The sequence below is a fragment of the Arachis hypogaea genome, chromosome 16 (genome assembly GCF_003086295.3).
Source record: "Arachis hypogaea cultivar Tifrunner chromosome 16, arahy.Tifrunner.gnm2.J5K5, whole genome shotgun sequence".
In the NCBI taxonomy this organism is placed as follows: domain Eukaryota; kingdom Viridiplantae; phylum Streptophyta; class Magnoliopsida; order Fabales; family Fabaceae; genus Arachis; species Arachis hypogaea.
Genome location: NC_092051.1, coordinates 96,926,013 through 96,938,579, shown reverse-complemented (window position 1 = coordinate 96,938,579; position 12,567 = coordinate 96,926,013). Strand labels below are relative to the sequence as shown.

Sequence of the window (12,567 nt, the reverse complement as noted above, 5' to 3'; positions counted from 1 at the left end):
TAATTTTTATATAACTTTAGAAAAAAATTACATAAGTGATTGATCAAAGATAACTAACGCTATACAAAATGGATAGTAAAAGCAAAAAGGACGAAGTTTAATTTGTCCCACATAACAACATAAGATGAGTAGAATAACGATTTAAAGAGAAACATATCGGAGAGACACTTCTCTTGCAATGAGGCAAATTAAAGAGACAGCATTTTATGTGAGGAGTGGTGGGAGCATATGATTTGTTTCAGCCCTCACATAGACCCAATTATTAGAATAAACAAATGATATCTTAGTGTGTTACTACACATGTATTCACAAAAATGAATATTAAAAACACATAGCTGGAAGATTCTCTTGATAGAGACATTATAAATATGGAACTCAAGTGTACTTACTTTCCTCAAGCTAAGCTAGTAATTGTATTTGTATCTCTCACTCTTTATTAATTTCCTCTATCTTCTTCTTATTTGCTTGTTAATAAGAATTATATTATTCTCCTAATGGCAAGAATAATGTCATCAGAGCCTTTAATTGTAGGGAGAGTGGTAGGAGATGTTCTTGATCCATTCAATGCAAGCATAAGGATGAGTGTTAGTTATGGGAACAGGCAAGTGTACAATGGCCATGAGTTCTTCCCCTCCACAGTCACCTTCAAGCCCAAGGTTGAGATAGGTGGAACTGAATTGAGGCCCTTCTTTACACTGGTTGGTACCTCTCTCTCTCTCTCTCTCTATATATATATATATATATATATATACTCCTCTCATCTCTTCTTCTTTTGTTCCTTTTTCTCTTTATAGGTTTAAAAATGGGAAAACCTTTGGCAGTTTGGCTGTTGTTATCTTTATATAATAATAGTAATAGTAGCTCGCTCTATTATAATAGCTGGTGGTTACTTCTACGAGAATGTCTTCGTGTAATGACAATATATAAATTATTAGATGATTCAGTTAAACAAGTCAAATTATTTAAACGGTTCATAATATCATCTTTACACGAATTCGTTTTCGTAGAAGTAGCCAACACTAACACGATCAGTATTATGATACATATATATAAATACATAGAATGTAAATGTCTCTCTTTTGGGTTGCAGGTCATGACTGATCCGGATGTTCCTGGCCCTAGTGATCCTTATCTCAGAGAGCACTTGCATTGGTAAAACTTAATTAAATTTTTACTACATGAAAATTAATCAGGTTAACAACTAAAACCAAAATAAAACAGCTGTTTATTACAAACACATAATGCATCATTTGGTCATATGAAAGAGACACACACATATTATCACGACTCATAGGCATGCATTAATTTCACACAGCTAGAGGTGTATCTAGATCTCTAAGAGTCAAGCAAATTAAAAAAAATGAAATATTTATCTGCAGGATAGTGACAGACATTCCAGGCACAACAGATGCCACATTTGGTAGGTCTCTCATTCCTCTTTTGATATCTATGGATACTACAAGACTGAGAAATAATAATAATGTTGTTGATGTATGTTTAATTATTTGTTTTAGGGAAAGAGTTGGTGAGCTACGAGATGCCAAAGCCTAACATTGGGATCCATAGGTATGTTTTTGTGCTCTTCAAGCAAAAACGAAGGCAGTGTGTTACCACCATTCCTTCTTGCAGGGATCACTTCAACACCCGCACTTTCGCCGCCGACAACGACCTCGGCCTCCCTGTCGCTGCCGTCTACTTCAATGCTCAGAGGGAAACCGCTGCCAGGAGGCGTTAATTAATTAATTAAGAAGTAGCTAGAGATCCCAGTGTGGGTGAATGAAAAATAATTTACTTGTATTGCAGAAAAAAGGGAATCATTTCTTTTTTGACTATCATGTATGTATGTATGTATGTAGAAGGGTTACTTTTTCGTTATCACATATATGCTGTGTGTTTTAATTTCCATGGTATATACGCCATGTCGTTTCATCTAATCATAATAATTACTACTTTAGGATTTGCTTCCCATCTTAGCTTGTTTCTTTTGTCTATTATTTTTCCTTCATTAAAACCAAATCTATGTATGTTCCCGCTTTATACAGTCAATGATGCATTATTCACTTAGCTTGTTTTATCTGTTTGTGATTATATGTATTCAGAACTAAATGTCAACAATGGCGTCTACATACATTATTATTACCTGAAATTATAATCATGTGTTTTCAGATTGACAATTTGACATCCATATATCTTTGGGGTACATACTCATCCCCCTCTCAGAAACGTAATAATGAGTATGCAGTTAGTTTTCTTTTTTAATCCAAGAGATGAACATGCAACCCTAGGGCTTTAAAAAAATGGTTTTATTTAATTTATTTGATTTTTGAGACGATAAATATTTGAGTTAATAAAATGTAATATTACATAATTGAATATTTATGTTATAATAATATATAATAATAATTAAAAATTAATAATAATGACTCGGGATAGGAAACTATTCAAGAATTTGATGGTATCAAGTACCTCCACCTTCTTCACCACCAAATGGTTTGTCTTTTCCTCTCTTAATAATATAAGAAAAATGTTTGGGAAATAAAAATTTTCAACTTAAAACTGTGAAAAGTTTTTAATTTTGGTTTTATTTATATTATGGAAAAGTATATGAACCAAAAAGTAATCAGCCAAAAAGCAAACAATTTAACTAATTTATAATTATATTTAATTAATTTTATTTATTTTTAATTTATAATATTTAATATTAATTGCTTCTCACCCCAAATTAAAATTAAAATTTTGAATGATACGTTGGAGAAATAAGGGCAGGGATCACAGAACTTCCGACAATCCTAATTCTTAGTATATAAAAAAATTTATAAAATATATAAAAAAACATTCATTTAGTATGAAAAAGAAACATTCTGATACTTAGTAGAAGAAACATCCTAATGCTTAGTATAAACATCATTCACTTAAAAGTTTTAGATTTACCTAGAGATATTTGACTGATTTTTGACTGGTATCTTCTTAATTTCCTAGCATTGTTGTTATATTATTTCTATACATTACTCTTTTAAGATATCAAGCGCTACTCATATTTTAATTTGTCATTAATTGAATAATTTTCTTATACACCCATTATAATTAAAACTAATGAAATAATATCTTTTAATTGATAGTGAACTATTAATATTAATTTATTTTTTTAAAAACATTAACAAAAATATTATTCTATTTTTTTAATAATACATTAATTGATAATATTGACTATGCATTTAGTGCTATTTCAAAAAGATAATTTAATTGTTTTAACTAAAAATTTAAATAGTAATAACCTATACACGGTGAGTGTTCTATTAATAATAACCAAGGTTATTGGTCCATCTCCCTAATGGAGCTGATGGAGTCTCTCTCCACTGCAAGTAATGCCCTATCTGTGGGTAGAGCGTTCATGATTTAGTTTTTTTATAAACTGGATTGAAATTGTACTAAATCATTTTAAATAGTTTAAAAATTGAACCAAACTGTTTTATCATATAAAAAATTAGTTTTAAACTAATTTATAATATAATTGTTACGACCTGGTCCAAACATCATGTGGGCCGACCTGATTCATAGGCCACCTGATTCGAACGGTTGGTTGCGAGGCGCCCAATCACCGACTCGGACACGCATTCTTGACAGTTCTCTATTACAGTTGTATGGGGAAGCTTTGAGGAAGGTGGGTGTGCCTTTGCGGGGCCCACCTCTGACACGGTATATATGAGGAGGGTCCTACCCCTCCCCAAGGTACGTCACACACATCACTTTACCCCCTTTTCGCCTGCACACTTAACTGACTAGAGCGTCGGAGTGTCTTTGCAGGTGACACCCCCTCTCCACACAAAGAACTCGGGACGTCGGCTACTCCACCTACAACCCAGTAACTCGGAACCAGGCGATACCCCATCTTACCCACCGAAATATCATCCCGATCCGTCCGGTACCCGAGCAACCGAATAATAATATATCAGTTTAAACCAGTTCATAAAAATAAAATCAATTTTAATTAAAAAAATCAGTTTAAATTAATTTATAAACTAAAACTAATTTTAACATATAAAAAAAAATAGTTTTTACATTCTCTCTCTCCTTTTCATCTTTCTCTCCCTCCTCTCTTTCTCTTTCTCTTTCTCTTTCTCTTTCTCTTTCTCTCTCTTTCTCTCTCTCTCTCTCTCCTTCTCTTCCTCTCCTTCTCTCTCTCTCCTTATCCTTTTTCTCCCCCTCTCTCTCTTCATCTCCCTTTTCTCTCCCTTCTTTTCTCTCTCTCTCTCTCTCTCTCTCTCTCTCTCTCTCCTCTTTCTCTTTTTTTTTTCTCTCATTCTCCTCTTTTCCCCTGAAGAGGTATTAAATTTAGATAGAAGGTTTAAAAGAAGATGAAGGTTTGAAGAAGAGAAGAGTGGTTGAAAAGAGAGAGGTTGAGAAAAGTTAGACCTACAATTTGAATCTGCATTCTGTATTCAATTAATTAAACTGTGTAGAAGCATATGAAAGCTTAGCATACAACAAACATACAACTAATCTCACTAACTTCTAGAAGCTGATCTCTAACTGATTTCTAACTAACTTATTTAAATAGAAAGCACAACACTAACTCAACACTAAAAGCGCACAGTAAATCCTCTAGCTTACTCAGCAGTAGTTCAACTCTAGACCTAAAATCAACCTTGTGTTTGTTGTAAGCTCGGTGGTGAGAAAAACACAAACATCCAAATATCCTGAGGCTTTTATAAGGAGGTTTCTTTTCCAGTAGCTTCTTTATTAGTGACTGTCCATTCAGTACAGGTGTAGATAACATATTTATCAACTTTGCTGCTGTAGTAAACGCCTTACCCCATAACTTTGTAGGCATTGAGGCTCCTGCTAGCAATGTTAGGCCCATTTCAACTACATGCATGTGCTTTCTTTCTACTGAGCCATTTTGTTGGTGGACATGAGGACAAGAGAAATAATGCTGAATTCCTCTTTCCTGCAATGCCTTTAACAAACTAACATATGCAGCTGCATTGTCGCTTTGAAGCATTTTTAATTTTGTATTTAATTGCAGTTCAACTAATTCTTGGAAGTGATTAAAAACTGTGTTTAACCTGAGCTCTAGATTTAATGAGATATAACCAGGTAAACTTCGAGAATGCATCAATAAAGTTCACAAAATACCATCAATTTTCATTATTATCAACTATGGATGATGGTCCCCATATGCCTGTGTACACAAGTTCTAAAGGACTAGAATATACTATTTGTGAAGTGGGAAAAAGGAGCTGGTGTGACTTTCCTATGCAGCAAGCTGTGCAACTTATTTGACAACTAATTGAAACTGGAATGTTACAAGCATTTAGGACTTTTTTTCATTATGACTCGGATGTCCAAATTTGGCATGCCAGATTTGAAGGTTGGTCTTGTTTTTGAGAGAGGTATGATAGGCTGCTGGTGTGTGTATTGTAGTGAATTTGAGAAATTTATAGAGACCTTTATCAACCTTCCCTTAAAGCACAACTTCTTTAGTTTTTTGTGATTTAATGCAACACTTATCAACATAAAATTCAAAGAAAACTTTGTTATCATAGCAGAATTTATGTACACTCATTAAATTCTTTGTGATTTCAAGTACAAATAACAGTTTTCTTAACATAAATAATCTAGAGCTCAAGTCAGATTTAACGCACGGATTACCAACTGAGTTGATTTGAAAACTTGTCCTATCTCCTATCACAACTTGTTCACCACCAACATATTCCTCTTTCTTCATCAGATTTTGTTCATCATGCGTCATGTGGTGTGTGGCTCCTAAATCAGGATACCAGTTCGGGTCTTGAATGGTTGCTGGTGTGGCTAATACATTGCTGAAGTTGGCTTTAGGTTGGTTAACCTGATTGCTATAGTCTCCTTCATATGGCTCCTCACTATATCTATACCAACAAGTTTTGGCTGTGTGACTAATCTTGTCACAAGCCTGACATTGTGGCCTTTCATATTGTCCTCTTCCATCATTCATTATGCCTCTTCCATACTGTTCTCTTCCGTATTCATAGTGAGACTATTCTTGCATTTCTCTATTCTTAGTGTACAGGCCTGATATTCTTCTTGCTTCATTCTGTAGATCTTTCATTATTCTGCCTCCTCTGCTCATTTTTTCTGTTCTTCCACGAAATTGTCTCTAAAGGTATCTCTTGCTGCTGAATTTTGAGAAAGAAATTGGCTCTGTTGATTTTATGAATATTGTGAATGTTGAGCTACATTCGCTTGCACAAAGGTTTCAGATCTTCTAAATCTTGCTAGCATACTCTCATGAGCTAACATCAGCGCTTCTAATTTTCCTATAGTTATGCTATGTGATCTTGCTAAGACTGAGATCACCATATTACCATACTCCTTAGTCAAGTCGTGTAGAATCGCATTAACATGGTCACTTTCTTTCATTGATTCACCTACAGAGACTAATGCATCTATAGTACTTTTTATTAACAATACATACTTAGTAACTGATACACCTATTTGAATAGTACTCAATTTGTTCTTCAACTGCATTTCCTTGGCTTTAATTTGAGAAGAGAAATGATCTTCTAACCTTTTCCAGATCTAATGAGTAAGTGTACAACCAACAATTTTTGTAGTGAAAGGATTTGACATAGAAACTAGTAACCAAGACTTCAGAAGAGCATCTTGTTGCTTCCACTTCTAAAACTAGATTTATCGAGCCATCAGCAAGGAAAACTTGAGGAATATCTTCTCTGGTAAGGTGATTCAGCATATTATTGCTTTCAACTATTGATATATGCCTTATCTTTCCATTGTAGATAATTATTTTCATCCAATTTTATGGATATTGGAGTTGCAACAAAGTTCTACGCCATCGTTCTTGAGATCTGTTCTGCTGTTTGCGGAAGCTGTGGTACCTCAGCTCTGATACCATGAAAAAGTATCAAAACTTGGATAAAAGGTTTAGAAGAAGATGAAGGTTTGAAGAAGAGAAGAGTGGTTGAAAAGAGAGAGGTTGAGGAAAGTTAGATCTGCAATCTAAATCTGCATTCTGTATTCAATCAACTAAACTGTATAGTAAGAGTGTGATCCCTTTTATAGCTACAACAGTGTAAAATTCTAGAAGCCTATAGAAGCTCAGCATACAACTAACACACAACTAATCTCACTAACTTCTAGAAGATGACCTCTAACTGATTCCTAACTAACTTCTTTAAACAGAAAGCACAGCACTAACTTAATACTAAAGGCGCACAGCAAATCCTCTAACTTACTCAGTAGAGTTCAACGCTCCTATCACGCCCCTCCTCTCTTTTCCTTCTCTCTCCCCCTTTTCTATCCCTCTCCTCTCTCTCCATCCATTCTCTCTCTTATTCTCTCTTTCTCATAACAATGTGCTATAATATTATTATTTTATTATTATATTTATAATTATACTTATAACATGTTCAATTTGTTATACATTTTATATTATTCATGTATTATTATTATTTAATAAATATTCTATGTTAAAAATGTGATTTATTTATTTATTTTAACTAATTTACAATTTTATTTCTATTTTATATTATGGTTGGTTTTTTAAAATATTGTTGAGACTTGTTATGTCATTGTTGGTTATTTAAAATTTGATGTTGAGACTTGTTACATATATTTATTTTTTTAAATTTACAAAACTGCAAATCCAATTCAATCCAAACTGCTTGAAATTGGATCAGATCAGATTGGATTTGTTTAAAAATTTATCCAATCCAAACTGCACTGCAAGTAAAATTGATGTTCAGATTGAATGAGTTTTTAACTCAAAATCGATCCAAACCGCACCACAAACATCCCTACTTATAACATCTATAATTTAATATTTATAACATTCATAATTTTATATTCATAATATTTATAATTAATAAATTTTTGTAATTAATATTACCAAATTTTAAACTATGTATCTTATTGTATATTTTAAATTATCTCATATATTCACCGATAATTCATAATTTTAATTATTTTAATATTTTTTAGAGTAAATAATTATTTTTAACTATCAAAGATTCAAACGTCAACAAAACTAACTATAAAAGAATAAAACTAATTTTATACCCATAAAAAATAAATTATGTTCGACAAAAATGACCAATAGTTAATTTTTTTATTGATTTTGTTAAATTAATCAAAATATCCAAACTACCCGGTCTATGTTGTTATCTTCATCCTTTTAAACTTTCTGTTAATAATAAAATTGCTATCCATTTTTTTTATTTTAAACACCATCATTGTATGATCACCACAACCACTGGTAACACCACCACCACTATACCACGACTATCACCATTGCCAACACTACCGTCAACATAACACAACAACAAATAGAGACAGAGAATGAGATAAAAGGAGATAAACAATAACACCAACAAATAGAGAGCACGCGCTTTGTGGGAATAGCGACGAGGCGAGTGGATCTGGGAGTGGTGAGTTCGAATACGTCGCTCATGTCAATCTCGCTCGGCTTAATCCCATTGGAAAGCTCCCATGTGAAGCAGTGGAGTAGATAGGCCACCGCCAGCTCAAGCGCGTACAGCTTTAACTACATCACAGAGAAAGATCTTCGACCTGATTCGAACAGTATGAACTCGAAATTTCTTCCCTTGAAGTCCAGAATGCCAACCTTCAAGAACCGCCAGGGACTGAACGTCTCCGGCTCTTCCTAGCTGCTTGGGTCCCTTCGTATGGCCCACGCGTTGATCATAACGTGCACCCACTTTGGGATAAAGTTGCCTCCAATTGTTGTTTCTTCCGCTGTTTGATGGAAGAGGAGGGGGATCGACAGGTGGAGGCAAAGGGTCTCCTTGAGTACGCATCGGAGGTAGGTGAGCTTCTCGAAGTCGGACTCCTCGACCCGACGGTCTAAGCTCACAACTTGGACTAGCTCTTGTTGAACCAAATCAACGGAAAAGGAAAAAATAGTAAAAAGAAAAGGGATAAGAAGACATTGTCGATGAAGGTTGTCGTTGCCTTAAAGAACGTAGAGGGAGACACACAGGGCAATGAGCGAGGAAGAGAGAAAAATAGAAAAAAGGAAGAACAGAGGAAGAGGCAACGACGTGGGGGAAGCCACCATTGCCACTGCCGCCACTGCGTGTGGAGAAGAAAGAAAAGGGATCCGACAAAGAAAGAAAAGAGAATGTGGGTGTGAAAAAGGAGGAGAAAATGTAATTAAGTAAGAGATAAAGAATGGATGGTTAACAATGGTGAGTGGCTATAGAGATAAAGAAAAAAGTTGTTGAAGATAACAAGAAAGGAGTAATTTGAGTATTTTAATTAATATTTTAATAAAATTAATAAAAAAATTAATGATCGGTTATTTTTGTAGAACGTAATTCATCTCTTTAGGTACAACGTTAATTTTATTCTTTTATTATTAGTTTTGTCAATGTCTAAATTTTTTATGGTCGAAAATTGTTATTTACTTATATTTTTTATTTGATATTATTCATATGTATGTTTATTTATTGATTTTAACACGATGAGTTAATAATTACTTTAAAAAATTATTTGTTAATTTTTGTTTATATTTTATATTTTATTTTTTGTTTTATAATAGCCTATATTTAAGACTATGAGTTGTAGAATTGTAGTAGTTGTTAAAATTCATTAATTTAATATCTATAATTTTATATTATAACATCTATACTTTTAAACATATAACATTGATAATCAATTAGTTGGTACTGATTTATTATTATTTACTATTTTTTTAAGAGAAAAGGACAAATAGGTCCTTGACCTTTTGTCCCGCGGATATTTTCGTCCCTGACCATTGAAAAATACTTTTAAGTCCCTGACCTTCACAAAACTTGGACGGATCAGTCCCTGACGGAGGCATTTGGACGGAGGGACTGATCCGTCCAAGTTTTGTGAAGGTCAGGGATTTAAAAGTATTTTTCAATGGTCAGGAACAAAAATGTCCGCAGGACAAAAGGTCAGGGACCTATTTGTCCTTTTCTCTTTTTTTAAATCACAAACTAACAATTTTGTATATTTTTTATTTTTATTAAATAGGTTAGAGATATATTAAATATAAATTCTTTTGATTTTTTATAAAATGTATTGAAATGATTTTTTTTCCAAAGATAGTAGGTTATATTTTATTAATTATTGAAAAATAAAATACAAAGATGTCCAAAAGCAGGACAGCATAATAAAAGGTGGGGATTTCCCAAAAACACTACACTGAAGGTATTCATCCAACGGTGCGTGGTCGAAAAACGAAGAAAAATATTAAAGAAGAAAGAATGATAAATCAAATTGAATGCAACTAAGAGCTTGCCTCATGGAGATGACGACCTAAACTGGGAGTTCTTTGGATTTCACGGAGCAACTTGACAAAGCTTGCTAGAATGGCAGACTGCATAAAAGTAGAACCTTCAAAAATCAACTGGTTGCGAGTTTTCCAGCAGTTCCAGCAAATGATGGCAAGCAATTGAGGATTACGGTCAGCATTCTTCAATGGGTTAAGTATCTCTGTTGATGCAGTCCACCATGTCCAAAAGTCGTTAGGACTCTGAGGGGGATGACAGTCATGAGGATAACTCTGAGACCATACGTCTTTAATTCTAGAGCAATCAATCAAACAATGAGTGACTGTTTCCGTTGCTTCATGACAGCAGGGGCATATTGGTGATATATATGGGATGCGGTGATGAATCTGAGCAAGCACCAGAAGTCGGCCATGGAGAGCTTTCCAGATAAATAGCTTAATTTTGTGAGGTAAGTTCAACTTCTATAGATCAATCCATGTCTTTTTCTGCTGCATATAATTAGGGCAAAGCTCTAGAGGCTGATGGTAAAATAAATAGCCAATTCTGTAACCTGAAACTGTATCATATTGCTTGGATTTGTTCAAATCCCATTGCAACTTGTCCCTACTCTGCTGAATTTTAACCGACAAAATCCTATTTGCAATGTCTTGGGGAAATAATTCTTGAATGAGATTCTGATTCCAATTCCTATCTTCAGTAATTAGATCTTTAACTCTTGGAACCAACTCAGAAATAGCCTGTCTATTTGGCATGTCAGAAATCATTAAAGGATACGGAGGAGGCAGCTAAGGATCCTCAAAGGTTTGGATATTATCACTAGTACCCACAGCCCAATTAAGATATTTTTCAACAATCTTTCGGCCTTCCAGTATGCTCCTCCATCCCCAAGAAGGTAAGACTCCAATTTCTGCCGTTATAGCATTACTGATGAGCGGATAATTTATACGCTTTTTAGCATTATTTTTAGGTAGTTTTTAGTATGATTTAGTTAGTTTTTAGTATATAATTATTAGTTTTTAAATAAAAATCACATTTCTGGACTTTACTATGAGTTTGTGTGTTTTTCTGTGATTTCAGGTATTTTCTAGCTGAAATTGAGGGACTTGAGCAAAAATCTGATTCAGAGGCTGAAAAAGGACTGCAGATGCTGTTGGATTCTGTCCTCCCTGCACTCGAAGTAGATTTTCTGGAGCTACAGAAGCCCAATTGGCGTGCTCTCAATTGCGTTGGAAAGTAGACATCCTGCCACCAAGTTTTTATTCAAGAATTCCATACTCAAACCGTTTCCCCCTATAGATGAAAAAGGAAGAGGCCTTTGACATTAGTATTTATCATTACCCTTTCATAGATACGAGCTGGATGGATGATTAGTAGACCAAGTCCAATTAAATGCAAGGCCTTCAAGTTTCCAGCAATATATAATAGTCCATACTTTTCTCGAGATTTGATGGCCCAAATTGGCATTCAAAGTCAGCCTAAAATTTCTGGCGTAAAATGCCCAAACTGGCACCAAAATTGGAGTTAAACGCCCAAACTGGCACCAAAGCTGGCGTTTAACTCCAGGAACAGTTTATGCACGAAAAAGCTACAATGCTCAGCCCAAGCACACACCAAGTGAGCCCCGAAAGTGGATTTCTGCATCATTTACTTATTTCTGTAAACCCTAGGCTACTAGTTCATTATAAATAGAACCTTTTACTATTGCATTTTAATCTTTGATCAGTTTTATGCTATCATAGACTATCATTTGGGAGGCTGACCTCACAGCCATGCCTAGACTTTTCACTTATGTATTTTCAACGGTGGAGTTTCTACACCCCATAGATTAAGGTGTGGAGCTCTGCTATTCTTCATGAATTAATACAAGTACTATTGTTTTTCTCTTCAATTCACGCCTACTTCTTCTCTAAGATATCCACTCGCACTTCAACCTGATGAATGTGATGATCCGTGACACTCATCATCATTCTCACCTATGAGCGCGTGCCTGACAACCACGTCCGTTCTATCTACAATAGCTTGAGTGTGTATCTCTTGGGTTTCTAATCTAAGATTAGAACCTTCGTGGTATAGGCTAGAAATATTGGCAGCCATTCTTGGGAGCCAGAAGGTCTAAACCTTGTCTGTGATATTTCGAGTAGGATCCAGGATCCGGAAAGTCTAAATCTTATCTGTGGTATTCCGAGTAGGATCTGGGAAGGGATGACTGTGATGAGCTTCAAACCTGCGAATATGGGGCGCAAGTGACAGTGCGCAAAAGGACAATGGTCCTATTCCGACGCTAGCGGGAACC

The 12,567-nt window shown here is 34.6% G+C and overlaps 1 protein-coding gene across 2 annotated transcripts; it reads left to right on the top strand.

Annotated features, from left to right (window-relative positions):
• The first annotated feature begins 395 nt into the window (after nucleotides 1-395).
• On the top strand, nucleotides 396-1,974 carry LOC112754506 (protein CENTRORADIALIS-like). Of its 2 annotated transcripts, XM_025802163.3 has the most exons (5): nucleotides 397-698; nucleotides 1,091-1,152; nucleotides 1,380-1,420; nucleotides 1,515-1,566; nucleotides 1,630-1,974. In XM_025802163.3, exons 1-5 carry the CDS (start codon nucleotides 495-497, stop codon nucleotides 1,733-1,735), a joined length of 465 nt encoding a protein of 154 aa, XP_025657948.1. In that variant the 5' UTR covers nucleotides 397-494; the 3' UTR covers nucleotides 1,736-1,974. The 2 variants fall into 2 exon arrangements, with proteins under 2 accessions (XP_025657947.1, XP_025657948.1); XM_025802162.3 differs by having other exon boundaries at nucleotides 396-698; nucleotides 1,515-1,974.
• Nucleotides 1,975-12,567: the final 10,593 nt, after the last annotated feature.